General features: G+C 29.4%; 2 protein-coding genes across 3 annotated transcripts in view; one reads left to right on the top strand and one right to left on the bottom strand.

Moving 5' to 3' along the window:
- Window positions 1-712, bottom strand: part of mIF2 (mitochondrial translation initiation factor 2) — a 63,261-nt gene extending 62,549 nt beyond the window's left edge. The window contains exon 1 of one of the 2 annotated variants that reach the window (XM_075366915.1): window positions 554-712. In XM_075366915.1, the coding sequence (XP_075223030.1) occupies window positions 554-597 (44 nt within the window). In that variant the 5' untranslated portion in view covers window positions 598-712. The remainder of the gene's footprint in view (window positions 1-553) is intronic. The other variant, XM_075366916.1, reaches the window with a different exon arrangement.
- Window positions 713-939: 227 nt separating this feature from the next.
- Window positions 940-11,500, top strand: LOC142324517 (ADP-ribosylation factor-like protein 16). The gene is made up of 4 exons (XM_075365346.1): window positions 940-1,076; window positions 3,504-3,661; window positions 5,537-5,868; window positions 11,199-11,500. The coding sequence occupies exons 2-4, from the start codon at window positions 3,643-3,645 to the stop codon at window positions 11,394-11,396; spliced, it is 549 nt and encodes a 182-aa protein (XP_075221461.1). The 5' UTR covers window positions 940-1,076; window positions 3,504-3,642; the 3' UTR covers window positions 11,397-11,500.
- The last annotated feature ends 1,823 nt before the right edge of the window (window positions 11,501-13,323 follow it).

Raw genomic sequence — 13,323 nt, 5'->3', positions numbered from 1 at the left:
ATTTCCTTCAAATGAAGTTACGATTTTATAACAATAACTATAACTGTATATAGTTTTCTATTATTTAAAAAATAATATATTAATTAAAAATAATATAATTTCAAGACAGGGATTTTTCATGGGCATTGCTTAAATGAAAATGACAAATTCAATGTCTAAAATGAGGTGCAATTACATAATATTTTTTGGTAATTATTTATAAAGTAACAACAGGCTTTGTCCTCCTTATAGTTACTAGATAAATGAATTTTGTAGCGTGTGAAAAATGCCATGGCCGAGAGGGATTTGAACCTGGGACCTCCGGGTCCCATGTAAGGCCGAGACGCTACCACTCCGTAACGGACATCGGCAAATACACCACTACTATATCACCTGATACCGTTACTTGAATTTTAAAAGTTACACTGAGAATTACTTTCATAGTCATGGTGCTTCATGTCATGTTCTATCAAAATCTGATTGAGCAATACAAACATACTACATATCTTATCACAATGAAACGCACACAAAAATTAACTATTGGCAACTATTTTTAGAAAATAACAATACTAACCCTCGTAAAACATTATTAACAACAAGGATTAATCGTGGATTCATTATCAAGCACTGATAACGTCACTGATGAAACGAAAACAACCGCACACTAAAAAGTTGCCATAGATCTAATTCGAATGTTGCAAAACCTAACCTATATAGTTCCATAATAATGCATTATAACCAAGACCTTCCATATTTCTTTCCGAATTAGGGTGGATAATATTATTTAAAAATACTTTTCGCGATTTAAAAATATCCTTATGCTCGAAATAAATGTAACTTTTTAATTAACTGATATAATGAGTATTGCTTAAAATTAACATTTTTTTTTTTAAATTGTCAATGTTAATATATCGTTATCGGCCCAAGCAGGTAGATCAACTGGAACCACTTCCAGTTGCTTGGCAACTGTTTCAAACGTGATCTATATGTTGTAGTTGTTAAAAACTTTATTTGCTTCGACCAAAATGAATGGTAGTTGATTTATATTGTATATTGGCGATTTTTCACACGTTTGACTTTTTTTTCTTTTCATAGTGGTTAGTATCCAACTAAAATGTAATGTAATTGAAAACAGTTTTCATTTTTTATTTTACAATTCAACTGCTGAAAGTAATTTTTTCAACTCAGTATTTTTAAATAATTGTGTTGGAAATATCTTCTTATCTAATTTTTTGCAATTATAAACCAAGTTTCAGCATAATAATTGCTCTCCTTTGTATCAGATATTACTTTAATCATATCTATGTATTGATTGATGTTTTACGCAACTTCAAACCACAGAAACCATCAAATAAAACTTTATTTTTATTCCAGTTTTTAATTAGACTACATATATATATATATATATATGTGTGTATATATATTAAATATCAGTTAACACAATTTTTATTTTCACTGCATAGAAAAATAGTACACGTCACATGCCATTTGTTATCCCTATGATTTGGAGGGAACCCAAAGATCACTCTTCTGACTGTTATTTCTGCTTAACACACATTAAAGGGGTTATGTCAAAATAAAAACACACAGTGGTGTACCCTAACTTGCAATCTGCAATGAGATCAGCTCCACACTGCAAAGACTTGCCCATACCAAAGCCTCCAGAACATGTGACATTAGATGAAGAGAGATCAGAGGCTGATGGAAGTAAGGAAGAAAAAGAAACAGATTCTGGTGATACAATTTTTTAACAAAGCAGTTCATCTGAGCCTCATTTATTGACTCAAGAAAATCTTAATCTCATATGAGATTTAAAGTTATCTAAAAAAACAGTCTGAAATGCTTACTTCCTGGCTAAAAGGATGGAATCTTCTTCTAAAGAATACAAAGATATGTGCTTACTGTAATCATCATTCTGAATTTAATGACTATTTTTCTGAAAAAAATGGCTTAGTGTTTTGTAATGAAATTTCTTCTATTATGGAGAAACTTTGTAATGAACATAACCTAACAAAATGGCACTTGTTCATTGATTCCTCTAAAGTTAGTTTAAATGTGTGCTTCTGCATAATGACAATAAATTTCCCATCAGTACCTGTGGCTCATTCTGCTAGTATGAAATAAACGTATGAAAACGTTAAACTTATATTAGAAAAGCTGTAACATGTAGTGTGTGAGTGGAATATTTGTGTTGATTTGATTGAAGGTAATTGCACTTATTCTTGATCTGCAGCTTGGTTACACAAAGTACTGTTGTTTTTTGTGCGAATGGGATAGTAGAGACAGAAAAACCATTTCATTAGAAAAGAATGGTCTAAACGTGAATCACTCATTCTTGAACAGAAAAATGTGAAACATGACCCATTGTATAATCCTAAAAATGTGTATCTCTGTTACATATCAAACTAGGATTAATGTAGAATTTTGTCAAGGCCATGGACAATACTCCTGGTTTCATGTACTTAAAACAGAAGTTTCCTAAAGTTAGTGATGCAAAAATTAGAGAAGGAATATTTGTGGGTCCACAAATACGATCACTAATGCATGATGAAAAGTTTGAGGAACTATTGAATGCAGTGGAGAAAGCAGCTTGGCAAGCATTCAAAAATGTTACTCAGAGTTTTTTGTGAAATCAAAAGGCAGAAAATTACCGTGGTATTGTCAATGATCTTGTAACATCTTATAAAAACTTGGGTTGTAAAAGTTTTAAAATGTTTGAAATTATAAATGTCTGTCTCTCAGAAACCTTACGTTATAGGGAAATTTTCATAATATATAATATAAAGTATTTTCACAAAATTTGAGATAAATCGGTACATAATTATCTCCCTAGTCATTTATCCCCTAATACATACCTTAACCTGCCACTTCTTGACTCTGCAAGTTGCCGTTACTAGACATGTGAGCACCACGCTCAGTATGATGCAATACTAATAAAAATAATTGATTACTGGGTATTTCCTGCAAGCCAGAAATGCAGCACTTGCTTATCGTATTCCAAACACATGCTTAGGCAGCTAGAATTCTTGGCGTTCCAAGAATCTTAAAAAAGTTTTCAAGTTCTTTTGCCAGGTTCAGCTAGATATTATGGCGAGAAAGGAAAATTGACGACTAGCTTTCTAATAATTCATAACTTTTATGGAGTGTGAAGTATAAATGTGGATTATGAAAAAAATTATATACTAACATTATGATTCTTATTTGCGTAGTAAATGATGTATTAAATCCAAGCCAATGTTTTGTATTTTTGAAACACAATAAAGTATAAAAAACTGTTACAATAAAAGATCATTTTCATTATAATTTTTTTTTTATCATCAACCCCTTGCCCCCCCGCCCCACCACTGAAAAAAATACTAGCTATGTGCCCAGATATAGTAATGTAATGTAATAGGTAGAACTCAGCTATAAAAAATCTCTTCGTTAAAATAATTAATTACTAAGTATTGTCAAAAAATTTGTAATAGAAATTAATAATGTTTTTATTTATTATTTAATAGTTACATATTTTATTTTTTATTCAGGTACCAGAAAGTGATCAAGGAATCTTATGAATAGATAAAAACACTAATAAGAAAAATTCAAAGATGCTTAAAAATGGAAATTCTTAATATTTATTAGAATAATTAATATTGTTTATTATGGCTAAAAGAATTTTATTTAATGTCTGAGCTACATCAAGGTAAGGGAGTGTATGTGTAAAAAAATGTTAAAATGTTTATTTGCTAGTCACATTATTTATATAGCAATTATACAAACAAAATTTTATTGTATTGATAATTTCTTAGATGTATTAAAAGCAGATAAAGAAATAGTAATTAAACAATTATATATCACCTTTTTAAAATTCAATAGCATTTATATAGTCATTCATCACTTTTAATGACAAGAATGATTGTCAACTCAAAAGATTAATTTATATAATTTTCTTTAAATTTGATTAATAAATATACAGTTATATTACATTAAGGGGAGAAATACATTTAAAAAGTATAACAGCATTGCAATATAAACACCTGAAAAGAGATTGTTAAATTTGAAAGGTAGCCTATTAATTAAATACATTGTATTTCTGATTGGTATAGTATTCTACTTACATCGGTTCAATCTGGAAAGAGAACAAATGTTACACTAGAGATACAAAAAGAAATTCCCAAGATTGCTTGGATGGATTAAGAGAAGCCTTAATTAGAGCAGCATTATAAAATACACAATTATATATAAGTACATATTAATTTTTAAAAATACAAAGTCATGAACTAATGTTATGGTAAATACATAAAGATACAAAATATAAAAAATAACTACAAAATAAATCACAATTCAGAAGGAATTAATAAGAATTATTTGGCTACATATTTGTGTGCATGTTGAACAGATGCAAAAAATTCAGGTTTTCTTTTATTTAATATTATTTAAGAATTCATAATTCATACAAATAATTGTTTCTTTAAGAGAAAATACTTTAAATATATTTTTTTAAAAACTGATTGGAAGATCTTTAAAATGGTTTGGTGATTTATTAAAAATGGCAAAGGAACCAGAATGAGACCCTTTTTAATTTGCGAAAGTATTGTGCTGAGTTACATGAAAATAGTTTGGATTAGTAGAAGTGGATTAATTATTTTTTAAGGTTAAGTGTCTATTCTTTTTAGCATAAATTTTATTTGTTTCTTCCTAATCTGTATGTTGCAATCAGTTCAACTAGTGAACAACAAGCAACCCGCTATGGCCCAATGAGATGAGGATGATATGTATGACTTGTAAATGAGGTGTAGTCTTGTACAGACTCAGGCCAACCATTTCTGAGACATGTGGTTAATTGAACTCCAACCATCAAAGTACACCGGTATTCACTGTCTGGTATTCAAATTTGTATAAAAACTGTATAAACACTTTTACTAGGATTTGAACCTCAGAACCTTCAACTTTGAAAATCAGCTGTTATATTACTGATCTGCAACAACATTAACATAGATTTAGCATAGAAAATTCAGGGTTTATAAAAGATCTTTTAATTAGTATTATTTAAAAATTCATTGAAAATGTATTATTGTTTCTGTGAAAGAAAATCTTTTAATTATATTTTTAATAAATTGCATTATTAAAAATGCAGTCTATAAAATTGTGTTTATCCTTTATAAATTTATTACCCCTAATTAAGAGCCTCCTAAATGACAAGGCTAGCCAATAATAATTGTGGTTGAAGTAAGCAGTGCATATAATTTACTGCAATATGAAGAAACACTATCCCAAAATAATGTAGGGCCTATTGTTTTAAGAAATGTTATTCATGTTTAAGTAGCTCATCAATTACTAAAAATTGCTAGTCAGCCTTATTGACTGATGAAATCATTTGTGTTATCTATGTCATCATCACTGATTAAGTTAAAAACTGATTGTTAATGGTACTAAGGTTATCACAAAACCGTACTCACCTGGCAGATCGATATTGCTAGAAAAAAAGTTAGTACTTCCTTTAAAAAGGAGAGTACTTCAATTCCTTAGGGGGTAATAAATATTACTATATAGTAAGTGGAGGTTTTATTGTTTACAGAAACTGTCAGGGCAACATGCCTTTGCCTGGGTCCAACAGGATCAGGCAAAACATTACTTTTAAAAAGGATGCAATCTAGACTTATTGTTGATGAAACATCTAGTTCAGTGCCAACAGTAGGTACAGATATAATAACAATAAGAATACCTGAAAATCAAACAAATATTATTATAAGAGAAGTGGGCGGACCAATGGCTCCTATATGGAATAAATATTACAATGGTATCAACAAAGTTATGTTTGTAATTGATACAAGTAATCTTTGTCAAATTGCTGCTGCTGGAATATTATTTTATACTATATTAACAGAACCGGAATTACAAAGAGCTAAGGTAAGTAAGCACAGTCATGCTAAGGTAACCTTTAAACTTTATGAAATTTATAGATTAAGTGATGACAGACTATGTACATAAAAAATATTAAGAAACTTGACAAAGAATGAATTTTAAAGTATAATGATTGCAGCAACAAGATAAAAAATAAACAGAAGATATTCTTCTTGAATTAATATCTGCTCTATGGAATTAACTCTTGTTAAAGTAATTAATAATTTTTTAAAAATACATCATTTTTCTAAATAACAGATCAATTGTAATTTAATTATTTTATCAAAGTTCTTCCTACTAGAGAAAAATTTCTTCTTGCTTGTTACTAATAACTGCTGAAGGATTATCACATATTAAAAGAATTTTATATAAATTGTTTATTAACATACCTACATGAATAAGTGAATATAGAAGACGAATTCTACTGAATTGACTTAGAAAATTCTAACTTAACTTCTAATTCTATTGGTTCTGTTTAAATGTGATTTTTTAAACCGATGGAAATAACTTTTTAGAGGGGGTAAAAATTGTGTAAGTGGAAATGGTAAAGGAGCTTATAATAAACGTAAAAAAAATAAATGAGTGAGCGGGGGTGGTGGAGGGTTGAAAAGAGGTGGAAAATGAGAATTATTGCGATTTCCGGCGAAAGTTGATCATCCCAATATCTACAACTTTATAGACACTCTTTAACATAACCTCAAAATTTCCGAGAAAAATGAGAAAAAAAATTTTTTGGCTTTTTATTTTTCATTTCCATAAAAATAATTTAATTTTGACGAAACTTTGTGAAAGTATATCTTTCTGTGTCTTAAATAACCACAATTATTTTTAGATAAAAAATCAGGAAGTTTCAGAGATAAACATTTTTCCGGTCAGAAACACTTTTTTTTTTTAATTCTACTTAGAAAATCATCGTACAGAGTTCTGCCGGTGAACATTTTTTTTTGCGTTGACATACTTTTTGGTAAAATAAAAAGAAATCTATAATCACAATTTAAAACCGTGCTTAAAAGTGCAGAAAAAAAACAACAAAAAATGACTCCTGCAACAATGAATTTTTAAGTAATTGTTGATAATCTGTTTAAATTTTTTAAAAATTCAAAAACTGATCATTCAATTATACGGAAAAAAATACAAAAGAAACTGTGTTTCATTGTTTGACTAAAAAAAAATAATATTTTTAATATATCTTTTTTTTAGAATCGAATTATCGATTCTACGACAAACAAATTAAAAAAGAATCGAATTAGTGTACTTATTTTTTTTTTTTTAATTTAATGAATTATTTAAAATTCTGATTTTTGCTTTCAAAATTATTATATTATTCAACATTTTTACAATGGATATTTACAATTAAATAATAGTAGGTTAATCTTGGTCTCTTTGGCAAATTTTTAATTTGATTTTCTTCATCTAATCCTTCATTAGCTGGGATTCTTCCGACTTTAAACGTTTCTTCAATATCACTAAATTCAACGGTAATTGATTTTCCGGGTTCAAGCAAAGACTTGGCTGCTCGATTTCATATGACATATCTTCGGAATCACTGAAATTTCCTTTTTTCAGATTAAAATGATTTTATTCAATGGAATGACTTATTTTTGTCCCCACCAGTGAAAATTTTATATTTGAATATGTAGTCGCACATATGATGTTGGACCTTTTTTGAAGGCCATATGGCTAACCATCAGAGATAGTGTTACATGATAGTGTAAAATAATTTTTATGCTCTTTCCCATAGTTTGCAAGATGAACGGCCTGGAGGAATATAAATGTTCCAGGAATATTGTATGACCTTCAAAAACGTGTAATTCGTGTAACACTTATCTCCATATAATATATATATTTAAAACAGTGGGATGTGACCAGAAAACCTTCCTGAAACAACTATAATACTATAACTCAAAAAGCACGGTGCAGTAATGTGTCAAGATCACAGGACAATTAGTTTAATTTTGCTTGAACAGAGATTTCATCATGAATACCAGACAAGACAAAAAAGATTCAGAATTGTTGTATGAATTCCGGAAGCTGAAAGGGAAGAAATACAAAGGACATGATTAGATTAACACACCTTGGTGAGAGGTATGCAGGAAATAAAGGAATAAGACTGGATTTTAAATATATGGAAAATATTTTATTTTAACAAATAGGATAAACTTAATGAAATATTGAAAAGCCAAAAAGGGTGGTTTGGAAAGATAGAAAATTAATTTAACAGTTGGTCAATGAACAGCAATGAAAATAAAGGATGAGTGGGTTAATTTAGTTGGATTACAGCAAAAATGCTGTTTACTTCCAATTATGTTTAATATGTATATTAAAAAATACTCTACAAGGAGATGAAGGAACAAAGTAAAGGTAAATAAAGTGTATGAAGTTTGCAAATGACACGGTTTTTTTGTAATAACTGTTTTTTTTAAAAATAACTGATAACAAATTAACCTGATATTAATATTAAGAGTCCAGTACGTGAATAACACGATTTAAACAAATAGTAAATAATAATAAAGTGTAAAACATATTAAGAAACCTATATATTCCTCATTCCTATGATCCACAAGTTATTACAATTAGTTTCTTCAAAGGCAACGTCTTTACCCATTCATCAAAGAAGGCAAACATCGATAGGGTCAATGAGTCATGTTTAGTGAGAGGAATACAGAATATCCCTCTCAATATAATAAACACAATAGTCTAATGAAGCGAATGGGCAAAGGCCTGTTGCACATCCAAGAACGCCGCTGAACAATATTCCTTCCCTTCCAGACACTTGGTGATACTAGTGAATACAATGAGTCTGTTGACAATAGAATGACATCTAAGGAATTCAAACTGATGATTGGGAATCATACTGTTGTCTAAAACAGCCTTCAAAGTTATAGTCTCTCAAATATCTTGGGTAAACAGGGCAGTAAATTAACTGCCCTATAAGAAGATACATCATTAACAGGCTTTTAGAAATGAAAAACAAAATATTCGATTGAGAAATTTAAATTATGAGAGTATATATGAAAATGAATGTTAGAAACAGATGCGAATAGAAGATAATAAAGTTGTTGTTTACGTACAAAAATAGAATAAGTACAAGTACTTTTGCAGCAAGATAACAAACTGTAAAAATGAAATTAAAACTGTATAACAATGGCTAAGGAAGAAATAATATTAGTAGTAAAATATGACTATAAGAGTAGTTAGACTTGGTAAACATCTTGTGAAGTGTTATTTTTGGAGTACACTTCTGAATGGATGTGAAATATGGACATCTAAATTGTTAACATCAGCAATTAAAATGAGCAACAGAATATACACTGAATAAGTGATATAAAACTGACTCAATCTAGAACCAACATAAAGTACATTACAGGTAGATTCTTTTTTAAACACACATTCAGCATTAAACATCTTGTTCAGTGATTCATTTATTATTAAATTAAATAATAAATGAAAATATCCAATTTTATAAGTTTAAACTTTGGGCCTGTTGGCAACTCTGTCTCTTTTTTCATGTAATAAGTGCACTTGTAGCTTATTTCATTCATATTTTACCAAGCCAAGATGTGTTTATTATAACCCAACAAGAGAATAGTGACCAAGGACAGTCTCAAGGAGCTGTTTAGTATTAAAATATAATTGGTTTGGCCAGGCCTTGAACCATCTGCACTATTCCAATACACTTAAAAGGTAATAATACTATGAAACAGTTGTCAGTAGTGAAGTTCTTAGGTGTAATGATTGATCATAAACTCAATATTATATTTGCAAGAAACGTTTAAATATTTTTGCTGTTCTCTAGAGTTGATGAAAAACTGATGGGAGCAGTTATCTCAGATTGATAATCTCTAACAAAAAATCCTTATTACTGTTTGGCGATTTTCATCTAAACAAAATCCTGAAAAAGTTGTGGGCTCTAGAAGAAATCCATTAGATACAAGACAGTAGTAATAAAGTGAAATATGTAGGCAGTCTTTTACAAATTTACACTTAATGTCAGTTTTTTCATTATTTACTAATGAATCATCTGTTTTATTTAAAACCTAGTTGAAGTAGTGTTTGTTGACAAATGTGAGTAATATATAGCCCCTTCACAGTTTTCATTAATTCCTAGAGTGTGAAGTTGACCATTTTCTTATATTTAATTTATTTAGTACAAAGGTGGAGCTATGGTAGGCAGTTACTGGAATTAAATAACGACAAGATCATATTAGTTTCCTTATGCTGTATTTTTTTTATTTGTTACAAATAGTCCCCTCTTACAGCAGAACATGATTGTTTAACAGTCAAAATGTGAATCTAGTTTTAGATTTTTACTTTTTATAAATGTTTCTTAACCATTTTCTTTGTTTTCTATTTGTAATATTTTTATGTTAAAGTAATTTTATATAGTATATCATTTAACTATAAAGAGTTGTATAATAAATTCTGTTTTACTATTACAGTTACTTTATACTTTTGTAAAACAGTACTTTGATTAATGGAGTTCTACTTCATATGTAAAATTATTCAATGAATAAATATTGATATTAGATGTCCTATAGTATTGGGTAATGGAGTAGTTCCTTTAAAATCCATCAAAACCACTTACTTATCTTCCTTGCCAATATTCAACTTTACTATGGCCAAATCAAATTCAGAAAGTAGTGGTTCCATCAAAACCACTTACTGTGCAGGTCAGTGATCAATGAATTATAAATTGACAAAGAACCATCACTTGCTAATTTATATAACTATATTAATATTTATTTAACTTTGTAGTATAGTAAAATATTGTAAACATTAGGTATAGATTTGGAAAAAATAATAAAAACTGCTGCTACATTATTTTTAATTTTGATTTTACTTGCTAAAAAGCAGAACATGATGTAGAGCTCTGTTATGGCAACTAGATTATTTTATTTCACCAAGTATTACACCCAATGTTATACTCATTACCACTAATATTGGTGGTTTTCCCCACCCACTGACGGTAGCATCTACTTGCCTTGTCATCCCCTCTATGATCCAACTCTCCTACTCTGTGTACAAGTTACCGTCAAAATCAGTGCTGTGCTTTCACTGTGTAGTATATGTGTATGCTATGAACTGTACAGAGATTACAAAGTGAGCAAAACATTGCTTACTGCCTATATTAATGGTAACAAGTATAGCTGCTGTTTGTTGCATTTAATGTAAATTTCTTGTCCAGGCAGTAATTAAGGAAACTTGTCTTAAAAAATTTTGTTAATTAATGGTATAGCAGATGTAAATAATCTAGTGAAAAGTTTTTTATAGAATTGGCAGCAGTGTAAACAAGTTGATCCCACCTCTAGTATAATACGTATATATTATGTTTTCAGATACTGATGATATTAACAAAAATGGATGCTTCATACAGACAGATGAGAAACGAAGCATTATTAATGCTTCAGGTAAAAAGGTTAAAAGAAGAAGTCCCACAGCCAATAAAAATTGTTGAAGCAAGTGCAATAGATGGAGAAGGTTTAGAAACAATAATGAATTGGTTACAAGACAAAGATAATACTAAACAAACATAATAAAGTACAAGAATAGACATAAAAACACACACCTTTTAGAATATGATTACTTTTGTTAGTTACTTTATACTGCTTATAAATAATGTATTTTGCAAAAAACTAATATAAATCACAATACCGAATATTCAGTTTTACTTCAATATAAATTCCTTGTTCACCAGGGGAAAAGATATGTACAGATTGTAACACATCATCTTCAGTTAGAAGGTATGGTTTTGTTCTCCTATCTACCAGCTATAAAATTTACCACCTTAATTTTAATACTCAGCATAAAAATATATATATTAGTATAATGCCTAATGTGTACAGATGGAAAAATTAAATTAATTTTAAAACTCAAAAATACACCTATTATCATGCATTAAAATCTAGTGATTTCTGTGAGTGTGTTAATCCTTCATGCAAAACTTCTCAACTAACTGAGCTGAAATTTTGCATGAACATATACTGGAAAGAAAATAACTGTTGGGATTAAAATATGTTTCACTGTTTTAATGGCTTGTAGTAACAACTAGATATCTTCCTTGCCAATATTCAACTTTACTATGGCCAAATCAAATTCAGAAACCACTACAGTATTTGAAATTAAGTTTTGTTCAAAAAACACTTGTCTTTGGATATTGGAAAAAATATTTTTAAAGGTGCAATGGTGTAAGGTGAACATTCTTTAGATTTGCCCTTCACTTTCAAACATCTCAGTTTCTACATAAAGTTGCTTTTTTCGACGACAATAAGTATGCGACAAGGGCAGATGCATGTGGTTGGTCTCCACTTGGAGAGTCAATGCTTCTTACACATGAGCAATTTTACGTAGATTGCTCCATAGTTTCCTATGGGAATTCTGGAGCAATTCACAGATCTGATTATTATCTGTAAACATACAATTCAGAAAGAAAAGCTGTAAATACTGTATAGAAGTCCATTCTTTAGATTATGTTGTTCACAAACTGCTCTACAAAAGCGTTAAAAACAAAGTAAATAAAAGAAAAATGAAGTACGGTCACCTTCTTGTGTTGTTTGTTGGGTAACACTAAGAACTGAGCAAAATACTTTTTTCCCTGCATGAAGAGCAGATAACAAACATAACTACCATTTTTAAAATGGGGCTTATTATTCTGAAACCTGTACACTTCAGAAGTATACAGTAATAAGAGTTCTGTGCTGACTGAATTGTTGCTCTGTAAGAAATTATAATATACAGATAGTTTTTATAATTTGAGTAGACTTTAATTATTATTTATCAGTATTATTCTGAAGTATGAGAATAATGAACAGAGTGGGGTCCAAGGGCTAGATGGAAAGGGAGAGTGAAGCAAGCCCTGAATAGTTATATGGGCTACTATGTATCCCATATGAGATTCAGGAAAACAGATTCTATGGAAGAATGAACTCTCCTGAGAATTTTTAGCATTTTCTGTTTGTGGATTGTTTGAACTCCTCCAACTCATTCCTTTTCATATCTTTGACCCTTACTTCAATGAATATTCACAAAGGGAAATTGTCAGCTTTTATGTTAATTCCACCTGGAAAGATGGTAGGAAGTTGAGCAGTTACTTTCTTGGAATTGAGCCTCTTCAGTTTATAGTCTAGGAACTCATTCCTTATTTTTTAAACACAGGGCTACACAAATAGTCCATTTAAAAAAGTCAGATGACCCTATTCATCTACTATTGAGAAACATTATCAGATTCCATTTAGCATATTTCTAACAATTCACAAGTAATATGATATTCTAGTTTAATTTATCCATGGTAACCACTCTATTTATAAGATAAATAATTAAAATTATAGAAACTGTTGAACAAAATTATTTAAGAAAACGTTTTGCAAAGTGATAAATTATTAGAAACTAATATTATAATACAATCATTTAGAAAGAAATGGAACTCTTGTATTGGATAATTTTTGGTACAATTGTATTCCTGTT

The sequence above is a fragment of the Lycorma delicatula genome, chromosome 5, assembly GCF_047948215.1.
Source record: "Lycorma delicatula isolate Av1 chromosome 5, ASM4794821v1, whole genome shotgun sequence".
In the NCBI taxonomy this organism is placed as follows: Eukaryota; Metazoa; Arthropoda; class Insecta; order Hemiptera; family Fulgoridae; genus Lycorma; species Lycorma delicatula.
This window is presented reverse-complemented; position numbering and strand designations above follow the sequence as displayed.

What these genes read in the sequence shown, in the direction of transcription:
- LOC142324517 (XM_075365346.1), top strand. An exon ending in CGGAATTACAAAGAGCTAAG is followed by an intron (nt 5,869 to 11,198) that starts GTAAGTAAGCAC and finishes TTATGTTTTCAG; the next exon opens with ATACTGATGATATTAACAAA.